The sequence below is a fragment of the Dasypus novemcinctus genome, chromosome X, assembly GCF_030445035.2.
Source record: "Dasypus novemcinctus isolate mDasNov1 chromosome X, mDasNov1.1.hap2, whole genome shotgun sequence".
In the NCBI taxonomy this organism is placed as follows: Eukaryota; Metazoa; Chordata; class Mammalia; order Cingulata; family Dasypodidae; genus Dasypus; species Dasypus novemcinctus.
In genome coordinates this window covers 146,709,747-146,728,981 of record NC_080704.1, presented here as the reverse complement: position 1 = coordinate 146,728,981, position 19,235 = coordinate 146,709,747, and the positions used below count along the sequence as shown (strand labels likewise).

At 40.3% G+C, this 19,235-nt stretch overlaps 1 protein-coding gene across 21 annotated transcripts in view; it reads left to right on the top strand.

The window, feature by feature from the left end:
* Positions 1-19,235, top strand: part of SMARCA1 (SNF2 related chromatin remodeling ATPase 1) — a 130,129-nt gene that overhangs the window by 65,692 nt on the left and 45,202 nt on the right. For 19 of the 21 annotated variants that reach the window (XR_011647975.1, XR_011647974.1, XM_004477656.4 and 16 more), the window contains 3 exons: positions 2,919-3,029; positions 3,291-3,404; positions 15,340-15,462. Coding sequence is in view for 19 of the 21 variants with exons in the window: in XM_004477656.4 (XP_004477713.1) it covers positions 2,919-3,029; positions 3,291-3,404; positions 15,340-15,462 (348 nt within the window). In the remaining 2 variants the exon portion in view is untranslated. Of the gene's footprint in view, positions 1-2,918; positions 3,030-3,290; positions 3,405-15,339; positions 15,463-15,560; positions 17,314-19,235 lie in introns of those variants that run through there. The other 2 variants (XM_058291274.2, XM_058291273.2) reach the window with 2 other exon arrangements.

The window sequence follows — 19,235 nt, the reverse complement described above, 5'->3', positions numbered from 1 at the left end:
TTTTAAAAATTTTTTATTTATTTTTTTAATTCATTTTTTAAAATATTACGTTCAAAAAATATGAGGTCCCCATGTACCCCCCACCTCCCTCACCTCATTACTCCCTCCATAGCAACATTCTCCTCTATCATCATGACACATTCATTGCATTTGGTGAATACATCTCTGAGCATCGCTGCACCTCATGGTCAATGGTCCACATCATAGCCCATACTCTCCCACGTTCAATCCAGTGGGCCATGGGAGGATCTACAATGTCTGGTAATTGTTCCTGCAGCACTACCCAGGACAACTCCAAGTTCTGAAAACCCCTCCACATCTCATCTCTTCCTCCCATTCCCCACACCCAGCAGCCACCATGGCCACTTTTTCCACACCAGTGCCACATTTTCTTTAATTACTAACCACAATAGTTCATGAATAGAATATCATTAAGTCCACTCTAATACATATTCTATTCCTCCATCCTGTGGATCTTGGATTGGTTGTGTCCTTTCCACATCTATGTTAAGAGGGGGCTTAGATTCCACATGGATACTGGATACAGTCCTCCTGCTTTCAGCTGTAGGCACTCTTGGCTCCGTGGTGTGGTGGTTGACGTTCTTCAACTCCTTGTTAGCTGAGTGGGGTAAGTCCAATAAACCAGAGTGTAGGAGCTGAAGTCTGTTGAGGCTCAGGGCCTGGCTATCATATGGTCAGTCCAGAGATTCAGATCCCCTAGATATATCTTAAAACCCAGCACCAACTACAATTCTGGTAAAGTAACAGGAAAGGCTTGTGAAAAGAGATCACATCTGAGTCCAGCTCCATCACGCAGAAACACCAACTCCAAAGAAGGGCCAACTGACATGGCAGTGAACTCCATCTGCCATGACCATAAAACCTGTGGGTCTCTGTAGCCCTCAGAAGAACCAATACCTGGGGTTGTATCTACTTTATCTGTCTCTGAGTCTGCTCAGGTGTGCATAAGGGCAACCCCTCTGATAACCTCCAGGCTCTTTTTTTAGAGACGCATAGCCATATAAACTCATTTGTCCTTTCTATTTCCCCCTTGATTTAGGTCAAAAAGCATTTTTAACTCCTGTTATTATATGTAGACAGGGATATTCTGCTGGTCCATGTTGAACTTTTTATTCAAGGTCATTTTCTAGTCACGTCATCAGCTGGTACTTGGTAGTGATCCCTTGGCACCAGGGAGACTCATCCCCGGGAGTCATGTCCCATGCTGGGGGGAAAGCAATGCATTTACATGCTGAGTTTGGCTTCGAGACTGGCCACATTTGAGCAACAAGGAGGCTCTCAGGAGGGAACTCTTAGGCACACTGCTGCTCTAGGCCTTGTTTTTATTTCAGGTGCACAGGCTCACAAGCATAGTCAGTATCAGGGGCTCTTTGTTGGACTTTCATTCCTTTTTGGTCTTTGCCGTTGCACTTGGAGGATTGTTGCTGTTCCTTTAGGGACTGTGATAGAGCTCCCCTAAGCCTGTTTATTTTTAAAATTTATTTTTATTTATTTCTCTGCCTTCCCCCCCCCAAGTTGTCTTCTCTCTTGTGTCCATTTGCTGTGTATTCTTCTTTGTTTGCTTTCATTCTCAGTGGCACCGGTAATCTGTGTCTCTTTTTGTTGTTTCATCTTGCTGTGTCAGCTCTCTGTGTGTGCAGCACCACTCCTAGGTGGACTGTGCTTTTTTTATGCGGGGCGGTTCTCCTTGCGGGGCACACTCATTGTGCATGGGGCTCCCCTATATGGGGCATGCCCCATGTGTGGCATGGCACTCTTGCACGTGGCAGGACTGTGTGGGCCAGCTCACCACATGGGTCAGGAGGCCCTGGGTTCGAACTCTAGACCTAAACCTATTTTTGTTTTTTTTAAGATTTATTAATATTTTTAAAATTTTATTTCTCTTCCCTTACCCCCCTTGCCCCCCCCCGTTGTCTGCTTTCTGTGTCTGTTCATTGCATGTTCTTCTGTGACTGTTTCTATCCTTATCAGGGGCATGGGGAATTTGTGTTTCTTTTTGTCGCGTCATCATGTATCTGCTCTCCATGGGTGCGGCACCATTCTTGGGCAGGCTGCACTTTCTTTCATAGCACAAGGTCTTTCACACTTCTTTCTGGGCGGCTCTCCTTATGGGGTGCACTTCTTGCACGTGGGGTTCCCCTATGCAGGGGACACCCCTGCATGGCACGGCAGTCCTTGCGTGCATCAGCACTGCATTGGGCCAGCTCCACATTGGTCAAGGAGGCCCGGGGTTTGAACTGTGGACCTCCCATATGTTAGATGGACGCCCTATCCCTTGGGCCAAGTCCGTTTTCCAAAACCTAGTTTCAAGAAGAAAATCTTTCCACCTAAACTTTATATGCAAGATAAGGTTTTGGCACTTTGGAGGCATAATTGTGACTTATAAAGCAAGTTTTTTTTTTTTTTTTAAAGATTTATTTATTTATTTAATTTCCCCCCCCTCCCCTGGTTGTCTGTTCTTGGTGTCTATTTGCTGTGTCTTGTTTCTTTGTCCGCTTCTGTTGTCGTCAGCGGCACAGAAAGTGTGGGCGGCGACATTCCTAGGCAGGCTGCTCTTTCTTTTCACGCTGGGCGGCTTTCCTCACGGGCGCACTCCTTGCGCGTGGGGCTCCCCTACGCGGGGGACACCCCTGCGTGGCACGGCACTCCTTGCGCGCATCAGCGCTGCGCATGGCCAGCTCCACACGGGTCAAGGAGGCCCGGGGTTTGAACTGCAGACCTCCCATGTGGTAGACGGACGCCCTAACCACTGGGCCAAAGTCCGTTTCCCTATAAAGCAAGTTTTGATTGTTTCTAATGGCATTGATTTTTTTCATGTTTTTGCAACCTTGATATTCTTTATTTTGATAAGATGGTTTGAAGTAATCAAACCCCTTGTTCTTGTTTGTTTTGTATAGCTTGGTATGGTGGAATGGATTGAACCTCCTAAACGAGAACGCAAAGCAAACTATGCAGTGGATGCCTACTTTAGGGAAGCTTTACGTGTCAGCGAGCCAAAGGCTCCAAAGGTAACCAGTACAAGACAGTTTTAATGCCGTATAGTAGAATTCTCTTGTAACATGGTCAGTGATTAAGATTTATTTATATCATTGCCAAATCATAGTTCCTAAAATATTAATAACAATTCAGAAAAATACTTGAGGTAGCAGAGCTATATAAATGTATTTCATTGTATTTATTTTTCCCACATATAAAAGAAATAGTCAATATAAATACGTTCACTTCATGCACTGAAACAAATATATATAGTGTATTTCCCCCCCCCACAGGCTCCACGACCTCCAAAACAGCCAAATGTTCAGGATTTTCAATTTTTCCCACCACGTTTATTTGAGCTCCTTGAAAAGGAAATTCTTTATTATCGCAAGTCAGTAGGCTATAAGGTAAGTTTAAAATTTTTTAAATGAGTATACTGTGATCTTTTAAACTAAACTAATATGACCTATTAAGCTAGACTAGAAAGAAGGTGTTCCATTTTAATGTGAGCGATTAAAATAGTGTTGTTTTTAAAACTAAAGAGGAGGTTTAACTTACAAGTAAAGCATCTCTACTGAATCACTGATATGATCATCACTAAATGGGACTAACGGAGAATTATGTGGTTTCAAAGAAGTAATAACAGGGTATATTGTTTTTAAAAATACTATGTTTTAATGGTTAAAGAACATGTAAAAAGAGAAATAGGTGTGTGTTTCATTAGAAGTTAATGTATAATCTATGATAGGAAATTTTATATAATTTTCCTTAATTTTACCAAGAAATAGTATGTTTGTTTTTATTGTTCACAGGTTAATGAAAGCCCTGTTGGTCGTTAGTAGATTGTGATCACTTTTAAAATGAGTTTTTGAAGTTCAAAATTCTTATTTGTATAAGGTAGTCAGGAACCCATTTTTAGTGAGTGAAATTTAATATGTTACACTAAATCTATCACATTGAGAGATTAAACATACTTGGTTATTTCTGTATGTTGAAATTTACTTCCTAGTGAATGGAGAGTGACAACTAAAGATGTAATAATCAATAGTATAAACAGAATGATAAAAAATTAACAAATTAACACTTGTAATTTAGAAAGTTTTCTGTTTGATGATTTGGAAGCTATGTTTTCTGTAAAATTATTTTGTTAACCTTTATCACAATTGATACTGTGACCAATTATTTTAATTAGTAGCTGTAATGTTCCTGGAACAGCTCCATGTGTATAAGATATTTAATTAGTTCACTTATACTTTGGAACTAGAGTGACTTGTACTTTTTGTCCAGAGTGGGAGCATTGCTATTTGAAACAGAGGAAAAAAGCCTTACTTCCTATATATTGTATCAAAGTTAAAAAATATATAAATAAGAGCAAGAAACTTAAGGTGAATGTAAGTGCTTAGTTATAATTTAGTTAGGGAAATGTGATTAAATTTGAATGTATTTAAACCAACAGGACTGGATAAAATCCTTCTTAGGAAGTTGTAGAAGAGTAAAGTAACCATGGTTGAACATTCAGACCAGGCATTAAACCAGTTTCAAAGAAAGTGAAAACAGCGATATGCCAGAAGAAACAGGCAAGTTATAGGTTCAAACTGCAAAATAGAAATAGTAAAATTAATAATAGTTAATAAGATTTCGTGAGGTAAGCAAGTATTGTGCTCTTAAGATTTGTAATAATTTTAGATTTAGCACATTATTTTCTGTTCTTTTATTGATTGTTGTTAGCGAGACTTGAAAGGAGAATTGGAATGTTAGACTTCAGACAGTAAGTAATAAGTCAAATATTTGTGTAGAGTATCTTATAATTTATGAAATGCTCTCACACATACTTCATTTGATTCCTAACAATCTTGTGAGGTCGGTATTATCATCATCACCATTAATAGGTGAGGAAACTAAAGTTCAGAGAGGTTAAATGATTTGTTCAAGGTCAACACAGCTAACAGGGTTGCTGTAGGGGCTGATTTTGAACCCTGATTCTCAGTGTTCAAATGCGATGCTCTTTCCACTCAGACATTCTGGGCTCTTTCTGCCTGTGATTTATATAACCCTGCCTCTTTCTATAATCTTAAATAAAGACTGTGTTTACAGTGGTGTTACATGTCATTTGGGAGGTGAGCCAAGTGTTAGTAGAGTTGCAACAATAAAAAAAAGTCTGATGATAATAACTGTTTATTTTTTCTCTTTGGGGATATTGAGATTTTGTCTCCTATGGCAGTTACAAAACTCATCTCATCTTGGCCACAGCTCTGGTTTTAATGTAAACAGTACCTTTTATTATAGGCAGTTTGTGGTTAGGGGTGAAGTTTTACAGTGGCTGGTTGGGCGACAGCCAACTGGAAGGAGATGGAGGAGAGAGGAAACCTCAGAAGAGGGAGAAATGAAAATGCAGTTGTGAAGGGTCATAGGAAGAAGATATAAAAGAGAGGAAAGAGATGAACAGGGAGAGTAAAGAGGACCTGGAATTTGTGCTATTGCACCTTATTCTTTTTTTCACCTCTGAGAAAGAAGGGACAGGAGAGGGAGAATGAGAACAAGGAAGATGTTGATTCATTTAATACATATTTACTGTGCTAGTCCTGTGCCAAGCACTGGATATATAATGGTGAATAATACAGATACGTTCCTTCACCTCATGGAACATACATTCTAATGGAGGAGAGAGACATTAAACAGATTCCACAGTGTAATTGTGTTGTTATTTGTGTGGTTAATGCTTACAAAGGGTGCTAAGAGGGAGTATAACATAGGTGTCTAATGAGGACAGGAAGATCAGGGAAGTGTTCTCTAAGGAAGTGTCATTTTAGCTGAGATCAGAGAGATGAAGTGTGGGAAAGAAGAGCCCAGCAGGGGAAACATGTGCACAGGTCTTGAGGTAGAAAGGAGGATGACCTCTTTAGGGAACTGAAAGGAGGCCAGTGTTGCTAGGGAGTGGTGAGGGGAGAGTGACTAGAGATGAGACTGGTTGAGTGGGTAGAAGTTAGATTATGTGGAGGCATTATATTAATATTAATGAGGTTGATCTTTGTCTTTAGAGCAAAGGAAAATTCATTGAGATATTTTATGGCAGAGGGATGGGTGGTGGTGAAATGATAATAAAAGCACATACTTATTTAGTCATTATTTGTGTCACTTACTGTTTTAGTTTTCTAGCAGCTAAAATGAATACCATACAATGGATTGGCTTAAACAAGGGGAATTTATTGGCTCACAGTCTCAGAGGCTAAAAGGTTTGCTTCCTCCCAGGGTCAGTATCTTCTCCCTGACTATCATGGAGTTAGTTGGCTATTTTATCAACTGGCATTGCACATGATGGCATCTTTTTCTTTCTTATCAGGATTCCATTTACTTCCAGCTTCTGGCTGCTCCCTGTGGCTTCTCTCTCTGTGTGTCCAATTTCCTTTACTTATAAGGACTTCAGCTGTATTGGATTAAGACCCACCCTCATTCAGTTTGGGTACATCTTTACTAACAACACCTTCAGTGACCCTTTTTACAAGTGGGTTCACACCCCACAGGACCAGGGGTTGGGACCTGAACATGCCTTTTGTGGGGGCATGATTCAATCCTCAACACTTACTGTTCTAAGTTTGTTACAAATATTTGTTAATTATTCTTAGTACTGGAACTACATCCAAATTTTGTACATGAGGAAACTGAGACAGAGAAAGGTTGAGTAATTTACCCTGAGTAATATTTTCAAGGCTGTACAACTTATAAGTGGTAGAACATGATCAGATTCATATCTTTGAAAGTCATTCTGGCTGTTATGCAGAGAATTGCAAGCGTTTATACAGGGAAACCAGCCAGGAGGCTGTTGAAGTATCAAGAAGTAAGAGAGAGATGGTTGTGGTAGAAGGAGAACTGATCCCCTACCACTTTACTCCTTCCCTTGTCCTCTCTTCAGCCCCATACTGGATGCTCTGTATTGTCGTAATACTTGCCTTGATCTTCCCTATGCATATTTAGCTGAGGATCTACAGGACAAATAAGAATACATCCTGGATGTTGGTTCTTTCTGAGCCTTGTCTCTTCCATTCTCTACCAGGAACTACGGACCTGAGCTAAGATGGGTTCTTTATTTTTTTAATTTAAAAAAATTTTTTAAAGAATTTATTTTTTATTTATTTCTTTCCCCTTCCCTGCTCCCCCCACCCCCCCAGTTGTCTGCTCTTTGTGTCCATTTGCTGTGTGTTCTTCTGTGTCTTCTTGTATTCTTGTCTGCGGCACCAGGAATCTGTGTCTCTTTTTGTTGCATCATCTTGCTGCATCAGCTCTCTTTGTGTGTGGTGCCACTCCTGGGCAGGCTGCACTTTTTTTGCACTGGGCGGCTCTCCTTATGGGGTGCACTCCTTGTGCGTGGGGCTCCCCTATGCGGGGGACACCTCAGCGTGGCACGGCACTCCTTGCATTCATCAGCACTGCACGTGGGCCAGCTCATTACATGGGTCAGGAGGCCCTGGGTTTGAACCTTGGACCTCCCATGTGGTAGGGGGATGCCCTATCCATTGGGCCAAATCCACTTCCCTGGGTTATTTAATTGAGTGATTTTCTTGTTTGAGTTCAGAGTATAGACAGATCAGCATGGCGTGCTAATCATCTGCAAAAGCTTCCTTTCAAAGGGCAGTGTGATATGTAACTGTTGGATATATCTTCTCAAGGTATATCTAGCATTGCTTTCTTTCCCTCTCTACTTCCAGAAAATTCCTCAGAACTTCAAAATGAATGGAGCAATAGTTTCTTCTCAGATCAACAAATCTGCTTCAGTGGCATTATCTGGTGTTCTGTACAGTCAGGTTCTTAAAAAGGGTCTTCTTTCCCCCTTTCTCGTTAAATGATTGTTAGTTAAGGGCAAGAGAGATATTGCCTATAGATGGAGGCACAGTGGTTCATAGTAATATTTTGTTCATTTGGGTCCCCATGAGTCTTTTTCTGTAGTGGTTTGTGATGGGGGCTTCAGTCGTTTTGAAGCAGTTAGTAAAGAGGATTTTCCTTGAGGGCCTGCTTATTTGCCTTTTTATTTTCTATTTCCACCCAGATATTCAGCATAACAAGGACACAGTAGTATTTGCTGATGATAAGATGTGGAGTTAAAGGGTTTTGTTTTATTTGAGGCTGGGGAAGATATTTATTTTGTCCTAAACACTTAGTGGATAGCATTACATTATGATGCGCCTTTTCTTCCCACTATCTATGCTTTGAATGTGTTGGAACTTAGGCATATTCAGAAGTTTCATTACTTCCGTGTCTTAAAGGAGTTGCTGTTTAATGCATTTAATAATTTGGTCACTAAAATCATTCAACTGGAAGAGGACGACTTAGTTGAAATTTCAGTTGCAAAATAAAAAGTCCACAGTATCTAGCAGTTCCATTGAATCTAAAACATGGCAAATTTGAAGCTGAAGAAGCTGTAGAACATTCTGACATTTATTCTCAGTAAAAGTATTTTAGGGATAGGTATAAACATTTGACAAACAGAGGGAGTTCCATAATCTTTGTGAATTTTGCTAATGTATCATTGTGGGCCACCTGTTTTGCAGTGGGAGAACTAAAAGTAGGTGAACTGATTTCAGGTAACTAGTTTCATTTCGTATGTTGCCCCATTTACTTAAGTATCCTGCATGGTTATGAAATGCTTGCTAACAGTCCATCTAAGAAATAAGATGAGAAAAAGTTTTTTACTTCCCCATTGAACATAACTCTTAATGACAAATACCTTTGGTTTGACTAGAAATGCAAATACTAATTAAATGTTTCCTTTTGGAAACTAACTTTTTATATATTGTGCCTTTATTATATGTTGCTTGGAACCATAATATGACTTACAGTGTGAGTACTTGAGATATCTTCTAGGTTTCTGCTCAGTACTATTATTCTATAAATTGTCTACATAATTCTTTAATTTTTAAAATTTCTCTCCCCTTCCCCCCCTCTCCCCAACCCCCCCTGCCCCGTTGCCTGCTCTCTGTGTCCGTTTGCTGTGTGTTCTTCTTTGTCTGCTTCTGTTGTTGTCAGTGGCATGGGAATCTGTATTTCTTTTTGTTGTATCATCTTGTGTGTCAGCTCTCCGTGTGTGAGACACCATTCTTGGGGAGGCTGAACTTTGTTTTGCGCTGTGCAGCTCTCCTTATGGGGTGCACTCCTTGCGCATGGGGCTCCCCTACGTGGGGACACCCCTGCGTGGCAGGGCACTCCTTGTGCGTATCAGCACTTGCGTGTGGGCCAGCTCCACACGGGTCAAGGAGGCCCAGGTTTTGAACCCTGGACCTCCCATGTGGTAGGTGGACGTTTTATCCGTTGAGCCAAATCCACTTCCCCTCTTATTTGTTCTTAACATAAATCCTAGGTTCTCCTCCCTGTATACTTCTGCTTTCATGCCTTTGCTCATATTGCTCTAATTTAGAACACCCTTCCTTTCCATCTCTCCAAATTTTTAGTGTTCTTAAGGTACAGCTTCAGATTTCACAACTAGTTTGTGAGCTCCTTGTGGGCAAGGACCTTTTCTGATACTACTTTTATATTCCAATCAGTATCTGTCATAGTGCTATGAATACAATAGACATTATTCAGTACTTACTAATTTGATTATATCTGGTACTAATGAGGACAATGAAACTGTTATAGCAGTATTTCTGTTTAAAGCCCAATTACTAGGCTTTATATTTAAAGAGTTATTGACTATAATAGTTTATATATTTGTTTATTTAATCAGTTTAATTGATGCATATTAATAAAGCATAAATCCACCCGAAGTGTACAACTGGTTGTATTTGGTGTAATTATATATTTGTGCCTTTATTACTTTAATCATTCTTAGAGCACTTTCATTATTCCAATAATAATAATAATAATAAGCAAAAACAAACAAAACTCATCACTTCTCAATCTCTCTGTGCTTCCCCTGCCGTACATAGCTGTTAACTCTTTGCCTACTCCCTAATATATTTATATTTATATTTTGTAAAAACTATATATGCAGTATCACCCATATTCGTATTTTACATGAGGTTTCATATTTTATACAGTTCCATGTTATAGTTTTTAGCTTTCCTTCTAGTAATATACATGACCCTTAGACTCCCTTTCAGCCACTGTTATGCACATATACTAGCTCTGCTAGTTACACACATCATGATATGCTTTAACCATTTCTTTTCATTTCCAAAGATTTACAAACACCTTTTTACCAGTTCCACACAGATTAACCCTCAGCTTTCCATTCTTAAAACCTCCTTCTATTTTCTGGTGACTTATATTCTAATTATTAACTCCATGAGGTTACACAATATATTTAGTTCAAAATAGCACAAACAGTATTTGTCCTTTTGTGTCTGGCTTGCTTTACTCAACATAATGTCCTACAGTTTCATCCATGTTGTCATCTGCTTCACGACTTCATTTCTTCTTACTGCTGCATAATCCATTGTGTGCGTATACCACAATTTGTTTATCCATTCATCAGTTGATGGACACTGGGTTTTTTCCAAATTTTGTTAATTGTGAATAGTGCCACTATGAACATTGGAGTCAGATGTCTTTTCTTGTCTCTGCTCTCAGTTCTTCTGGGTATATACCTAGCAATGGTATTGCCAGATCCCATGGCAAGTCTCTGTTCAACTTCCTTAAGAACCGCCAAACAGTCCACCACAGTGGCTGTACCGTTCTACATTCCCACCAACAGTGAATAAGCATTCCTATCTCTCCACATCTTCTCCAACATTTACAGTTTTTCCAACTTTTTAATAGTGGCCCGTCTAATAGGTGTGAAATGATATCTCATTGTAGTTTTGATTTGCATTTCCCTAATCACTAGTGATGTTGAACTTTTTTTCATGTGTTCTTCATCATTTGTATTTCTTCCTTGGACAATTGTCTTTTCAAGTCTTTTGCCCATTTTTTAGTTGTGTAGTTGGTCTTTTTCTTGAATTGTATGATCTCTTTTTATATCATGGCTGTTAAACCCATCTCCGATATGTGATTGCCAAATATTTTCACCAATTGAGTCATCTGCCTTTTTACCCTTGATCTTATTGGGTATCCTTTATATGTTCTGCATTTCTTTTCTCTTGCTGCTCTCAGAATTCTTTCTGTCTTTGCTTTTGACATTGTGATTAGTATGTGTCTTGGAGTTGGTCTACTCGCATTTTTTCAAATGGAAATATGTTGTGCTTCTTGGATATGGATATCTATGTCCTTCAATAGGGTTGGGAAATTTTCTACCATTATTCCTTGAAATATTCCTTCTGCCCCTCTTCCCTTCTCTTCTCCTTCTGGGACACCCATGACACATGTTTGCATGTCTTTTGGTGCTTTTAGGTTTCCTGAGACCTTGTTCGATTTTTCCCATTCCTTTCTTCATCTGTTCTTTTGTATGTTCACTTTCAGAAGCCATTTCTTCAAGCTTACCAATCCTTTCTTCTGCCTCCTCAAATCTGCTATTATATGATCCCAGTGTTTTTTAAATTTCATTTATTGTGCCTTTCATTCCCATAAGATCTGCTATTTTTTTCTATGTATGCTTTCAAATTCTTTTTGCTCATCCAGTGTTTTCTTAATATCCTTAATTACTTTAGCCATCTCATTGAATTTATTAAGGAGATTTGTTTGAACATCTATGATTAGTTGTCTCAACTCATTTATGTCATCTGGAGGCTTATCTTGTTCTTTTAACTGAGCTATATCTTCCTGTTTCTTGGTGTGGATTGTAATTGTTTGTTGGTGTCTTGACATCTGACTTACTAGAGTATTTATTCTAGGTGCAGTTTTTCTCTTTAGTTTAGGGCTTCCTGCCCTTTCTCCCTTGCTGGTTGTGCAGTAGGAGCCAAGGATGTAGTTGGTGCTATAAGCTGTGGAGGCTCAAGCTGTCCTCATCATGCCAGGGAGGGACCTATGAAGCTTCTCCCAACTTTCCTTGTTGCCAGGTATAGGACAGAGTCACAGCTCTGGAATAATCCAAGTCATGCAGGCCTAGACTCTAGTTGCCCAGAGAGACTGATGAAGCTTTGTGCCCCTTTCTTTCCTGCCTGGGGCGGGGATGGAGCTGTAGGTGTGGGCAGCCATCTATGTAGTGCAGGACAAAGATGACCACAGTTGCCCCCTTAGACTTCAGATTAGTCAGTGTGCCAGCCAAAGGGACCTCCAGTTACCTGGGTAGGATGGAGCAGGGGTTGCAGGCCAATGTGGGTGAAAGAAAACCAGTTGCTACTCTCACTGTGATTTTAGGTCAGCCTGATTTCCCCTCATGGTGGTGGTGGAGTAAAACATGGTGGCCACTGGCCTCTTTCCAGCTTAGACAGTTTCACAACCCAGCTGTTCCTAGGGTTATTCCTTAGCCAGCTGAGTCTAATAATCAGTAGCCAAAATTAGTAGCCAAACTTCTCTTCCTCCCCTGTTTTTTAGGAAATGGAGCTTCCAATTCCAGCCACAGAATAGCTCCTTGGGCAGCTTGCAATGCCAAAGTAGGACAGTCACTGGCCACTGTGGCTTGGTCAGTAATTTCCCAGAGAGGCTGGCGCAGGTTCCCCCATCTTACTCCCTCCCAGAAGTGGGACTGGGGCTTAGGCTAGACTTGCAATTTGATCTGGATCAAAAGAAGCTGGTCCCTACCTGCACTGTGATTTTCAGTCTGCCCTGCTTCCCTTCATGCTAGGCTCAGAGTTAAGATGGCAGCTCCTGGTCTCTTTCTGGCTTGGACAGTCTCAAATTTTAGCTGTTCTCAGGATTGTACTTAAGCCCAGTAAATTTACTCATCAGTAGCTGAAATTGGTGCCCAACTGTTTCTTCCTTCCCCATTTTTGGGAAGTGGAGCTTTCAGTTCCAGTCACAGAACAGCTCCCGAGGTGGCTTGTGCCTCTAGTGAAGGATGGGCACCGACCTCCTTGGCGTGGAGTGCTCTACTTACGAGTCTTCTCTGCAGATGGGCAGTCTCCTCCTTCCATTCCTTCAAGGACTTGGCAGGATGCTCTTCTGGTCTCCTGGAGCTCCTGCTTCAGCTAGTTCCAGATAGCTCTGGGTGTTTACTAACTGCCCTGAAGCAGGAGCTAACTCTAGGAGCTCCTTACTCTGCTGCCATCTTGCTGGTTCTCCCCTCTAATGTATTTTTAATTTCGTCCATTGTGTCTTTCATTCCCATAAGGTCTGTTACTTTTCTTTGTAGGCTTTCAAATTGTTCCTTATGCTTTCCCAGTGTCTTCTTAATATCCTTTATTTTTTAGTCATATTTTCTTTAAACTCTTTGAATTAATTCAGGTGAGTTGTGTGATTATCACTGATTATCTTAAATCCTGTATCTCTTCAGGATTTTTGTTAGTTTTTTTTTCTGGTGGACCAGTCTCTTCCTGTTTCCTAGTAAGGCTTGTAATTTTTTGCCAATGCCTAGGCATCTGAATATGTTGGTGAATTTACTCTAATGCCCCATTTCTCTCTCTTCTATTGTTTTTGTTTTCACAGCTCTTCTTTGATATTTGCTTCAACTTATTCTCATTCTTTAAAACTACCCTGCTTAGGTTATCAAAATCAGGCCTGGGATTCACTAATGGGGCCCAGATTTTCTCTAGGGGTTTGGACACAGACCCGTAAACAAGTTTTTTCTATGCAGTTGCCAGACAAGCAAGCAGATGGTGCTCATGGTGTACCTTTCCACAGAGGTTTTTCAATCTAGGCTTTCCTGTGTTCCTGTATTAAATCCCCAGAGCAGAGAAAGTGGGCTCTGCTGGCTGAATTTGAAGAAAAGCCATCCAACTCCCCCTCCCTTTTCCCTTGAAACTCCTGCCTGGGAGGAATATGTCTGTTCCCCTCTCAGTCAGATGAGCAGTGAGTTAGGGGTCTCCCCCCAACTTATTTTGTCAGTGAGGGGGAGGAGAGCCCTTCTCCACCACCATGGGGGCTTGATAACTCATCTTTTTTGTTTTAGCTTCTTCGTCTCTCTGTCCTTCACTCTCCTGGGAGTTGTGTAGCACTGTCCTGGTCTGATGACCTCTATCCAAAGCAGGTCCCTCGGACAGCTTTTGACTTTTTCTCCATTGTTTTTGTGAGAGCATTCAGCACTGCCTGTTACTCCAATGCCATCTTTCCACAAGCCCAGAATACAATAGTTTTAAAACTTTATTTATAGAAATTATAATGATATAGATTCAAACTCTATGAAATATGTATAATAATTAGAAAAAAGGTAATCTCACTAAAATGTATTATAATCCCATTGTATTAAAGGCATGGCTATCTGATACCTCAAGGGAATGAGTAATTTTTTTTTTTTTTGTTTTTATAAAGGATATTTATTTTGGGTAGAAGCTTACAGATACCAGGACATAAAGTATAAATTACTTCCCTCACCAAAGTCTATTTGTTTTTTTTTTTTTCATACCTCCTATTGTTTTTTTAAATTTTATTTTATTTGGAATGAGTAATTTTTGATAGATTTGCATTCCAAATAGTGAAAGGAATACTCCCAACCATTTTATTTTGATGTTTAATGGAATGCTATAAAATGTACTACAGATATTGTATACATGCCCTTTTAAAAACTGTAGATGCACACAGAAACTTTGGACTGAGAAGTTTATTTTGTCACTCCACAAAAAGAATGTTGTCCCCAAGCTGCTGAACTCTACTGGTTGTATATGTAAACTGTGACACTGAGGTCTTTGGGGTACAGTGTTAAGACACAGATGATAGCTTCCTTTCTTAGAGAGCAAAGCTTCTGGATTCAGTCTTGAACTCGAGCTCTCTTCTTCTCAGTTGTCAGTGTATTTGCAGCTCTGTACCCAAAACACCATTTATAATTTCTGTTGGTCACTGCTGTTGTCTTTTCCCCCTTGACTGCTGGTTCTATCCCATCACAGCTGTTTGTGTGCTCCACTATTGTCTTCCCTGTTTTCCTTCTTATTGGATATCATCTTTAGGCTCATTGCCACCTCTCTACCCTGGTCTATATATTGCTGGATGGATACAGGCTCTTTTTTGCCTGCCAGACCTTTTGTTTGTTTATTTTATACTTGAGACTATTTTGTATAATGTTGGTGTTGGGGCTAATGATATTTATTCCTCCGTGTTACAATATTATAGGGCATATTTTGTCCCACAGTATTATCAAATCTAGAATATAATGTGGCATTTATTAAAAGGGTTTAACTCTAAAATTCCATGTGACACATTTAAGAATCATTTTTATTTTGGTAATATCATGGTAGCAGAAATGTAGAGAGGGAGATCCGTGCGTCATTCTGGTGTGACTTTATATTGTTTGCACTTGAAATAACTCTAATGATTGATATGTGTATTTATACCTTTAATAATTTTTCTCAAAAGTTTATTCATAAATTATCTATTGATTTATAGGTCCCAAGGAATCCTGACATCCCAAATTCAGTTCTGGCTCAAAGAGAGGAGCAAAAAAAGATTGATGGAGCTGAACCTCTTACAAATGAAGAGGCTGAAGAAAAGGACAAACTTCTCACCCAAGTAAAATATTTTAAGTGTCTGAAATATTTAAATGTCTGAAATAGCCAACCAATAGAAAAGAGAAAATATATATTACTCTTACGTTTTTTTTTTTTTAGGAGTTACCAGGGTTTGAGCCCAGGACCTCATACATGGGAAGCAGGCACCCAACCACTGAGCTACATCCATTCCCCAATGAGAGCTGGTTTTTTAGTTTTATTTTATTTTTTTGTATACTTTTGTTAGGGATTTATTTTATTTCCCCCTCCCCTCATTGTTTGTGCTTGCTGTCTGCTATCTGTGTCCATTCATTGTGTGCTCTCTGTGTCTGCTTATCTTCTCTTTAGGTGGTAATAGGAACCAAACCTGGGACCTCCCATGTATAAGAGAGGTGCTCAATTGCTTGAGCCAACTCTGCTCCCTGATTTATTATGTCTCTCATTGTGTTTCCTCTTTGTGTCTCCTTGTTACATCATCTTGTTGCATCAGTTTGCTGTGCCAGCCCGTGACGCCAGCCTGTCGCGTTAGCTCACTGTCTTGCCTGTTTTCTCTTAGAGGCACTGGAAACCGAACCCGGGACCTTCCATGTGGTAGGCAGGTGCCCAAATGTTTGAGCTTCCCTATTTTATTTTTGTCTCTTTATTTTTAGGAGGTACTGGGGACCAAACCTGCGTCCTTGTATGTGGGAAGCAGGTGCTCAACCATTTGAGCTACATCTCCTCCCTACGCTTACTTTATTTTATTTATTTATATATTCTTAAAGATTTATTTATTTATTTAATTTCCCCCCCTCCCCTGGTTGTCTCTTCTTGGTGTCTGTTTGCTGCGTCTTGTTTCTTTGTCCGCTTCTGTTGTCGTCAGCGGCACGGGAAGTGTGGGCGGCGCCATTCCTGGGCAGGCTGCTCTTTCTTTTCACGCTGGGCGGCTTTTTCCTCACGGGCGCACTCCTTGCGCGTGGGGCTCCCCCACGCGGGGACACCCTTGCGTGGCACGGCACTCCTTGCGCGCGTCAGCGCTGCGCATGGCCAGCTCCACATGGGTCAAGGAGGCCCGGCGTTTGAACCGCGGACCTCCCATATGCCTACGCTTACTTTAAATAATAAAGGCAGTTATCCTGATTTTATACTCCAACAAAGTTCAGGAGTATTAAATTTAGACACACGTTTGTAAACACACATTTACATCAAATATCCCTATTTTAATTCCTCTTATAGAATAAGTTCTTTTGGAAATGCTAGAAAATACAAATATGCAAAGTATATGTGTTAAAACTAAAAGTTCTTTTTGCTAATTGTAATATGGTCAATTAATCCACATTTGAATCCTGGTAGATAATAATTACTAACATATTCTTGAAAATTTAAATAGCTTTTTTCAATTGATATGAATTGTCCCTTGAAATTACACTCTACTGATCTTTTTTTTATTGATAATTTCATAATTTTATTCATTGACATTTCATAAATGTCTTTTATCCTCTCTTGGAAAGAACTTTAGTACAACTATGAGAGATTTCTGAAACTTAAAATTGGTCACTGTATAATTGCCTTTATTTATTTATTTTGCATGATAGTTTCACTTTTTTTCTTTGTTTTTTTTAATGTTATATTCAGAAAATATAAGCGGTTCCTGTATGCCCCACATGCCCTCACCCCACTCCTCCTACATCAACAACCTCCCTCAACATCATGGCACATTCATTCCATTTGGCGAACACATCCTGGAGCACTGCTCACCACATGTATAATGGTATACATTGTAGTTTACACTCTTCCCCCATACTACCCAGTGGGCCATGGCAGGACATGCAATGTCCAGCTTCTGTCCCTGCAGTACCACCCAGGACAACTCCAAGTCCTGAAAATGTCCCCACAGCATGTCTCTTCTCTCTCCCTACCATCTCCAGCTACCGTGGCCACTTTCTCCACATCAATGCAACAATTTCTTCCATTAATAATCACAATAGTTTCATAGTAGAATATCAAAAAAGTTCCTCTATTCCACCATCCTGTGGACTCTGGGATGGTTATGTCCATTCCACCTCTGTATTGAGAGGGGGCTTAGATTCCACATGGATGATGGATGCGATTCTCCTGCTTGCAGTTGTAGGCACTCTTGGCTCCCTAGTGTGGTGGTTGACCTTCACCTCCCTGTTGGCTGGTTGGGGTAAGTCCAATAAACCAGAGAGTAGGAGTTGCAAGTCTGCTGAGGCTTAGGGCCTGGCTGTCACATAGACAGTCCAGAGATTCAGGTCTCCTGAGTATACACCAACCCCAGGTCCAGTGAAAGTGACAGAAGAGGCATGTGTAGAAAGGTCACATCTGAGTCCAACTCCATCACACTCAGGAACACAAACTCCAAAGTAAGGCCAATTGACATGGCCCTGAACTACAGAGCCATCTGCCGTGACCATAGTACCTGTGGGTCTTTGTAACCTTCAGGAAAGAGAACCGTACGTGGGGTCGTATCTACTTTGGCTGTCTCTGGGACTCTGCTGAGGCGTGCGTAAGGGCGACCCCTCTGATGACCTCCTGACTCTTTTTTGGAGACTCATATCCATGTAAACTCATTTATCCTTTCCATTTCCCCCTTGTATTCAAGGTCAAAAAGCAGTTTTTAACACCTGATATTACATATAGGCTGAGATATTCTACTGGTCTGAGTTGACCCTTTTATTGAAAGTCTTTTTCTAGTTACATCATCAGCTGGTGCTTGGTAGTAATCCCTCGATGCCAGGGAGGCTCATCTCCAGGAGTCAAGCTCCATGCTGGGGGGAAGGTAATGGATTTACATACTGAGTTTGGCTTAGAGAGTAGCCACATTTTAGCAACATGGAGGCTCTCAGGAGGTAACTCTTAGGCACCCTGTAGCTCTAGGCCTAGTTCATATTTCAGGTGCACAGGCTCTTAAGCATAGTCATCAGTACCAAGGGCTCATTGTTGTACCATCCTTCTTTATTGGCCTTTGCCATTGTACTTGGGGGATTGTTGCTGTTCCATTGGGGAATGTGATAGAGCTCCCCTGGCCAGGAACTCAGCACTCCCTTAGTTGTCTTTTTTTAACTGTAACTACTGTGAAAATATCCAACCATTTTTATGTACTCTGTATACATGCCCTGGAGAACTCCCACCCAACCATGTGCCTCATATCAATAACACCCCACACCATGTTCCTCCCCTGCCATAGTTGAACCTCTCTGTGGTCCAAAACTTCTTCAAAAATGAAGCCTAATGTGTTGACAAGTTCCATTAACAGTAAAATGTAATATAGTGATAGGTTTAAAGGTTAGATATAGAGTACAACTAATGTAGAAAAATTAAATAAAGTAAAAATAATTTAGGGCATGAAAGAATGAGAAAATGAAGAAGTTTTGTTTTTGACGTTTTGCCTTTCATCATGGCAATAGGTGTTGCTCTGTATGTACAGTGGCAAGGCAATTTCTTTAATTTCTTCTGTGTCTACATCCTTTATTTTTTTCCTAATTATTAAGTTTGTCTTCACAAAAGTTTTAGATCACAGTAATTCACATATACAATATAGGGCACTCCCACATATCCAACATCAAACCCTTTGTCCCTTCCCCAGCAATGATCTTTTCACGTGTTCATATTATATTTGCTGCAGCTGATGTACAGATATTGAAACATAGCTTTTAAACATGGTTCCATTTGGGTTTACGTTATGGTTCATATTTTAGACTATAAAATTTTCTAAATTTTTAGTTATGTTTTGCATTATGGTTTACACTTTAGCCTATAGAGCTTTATACATTTTTGGTGTAATTTAACATGTCC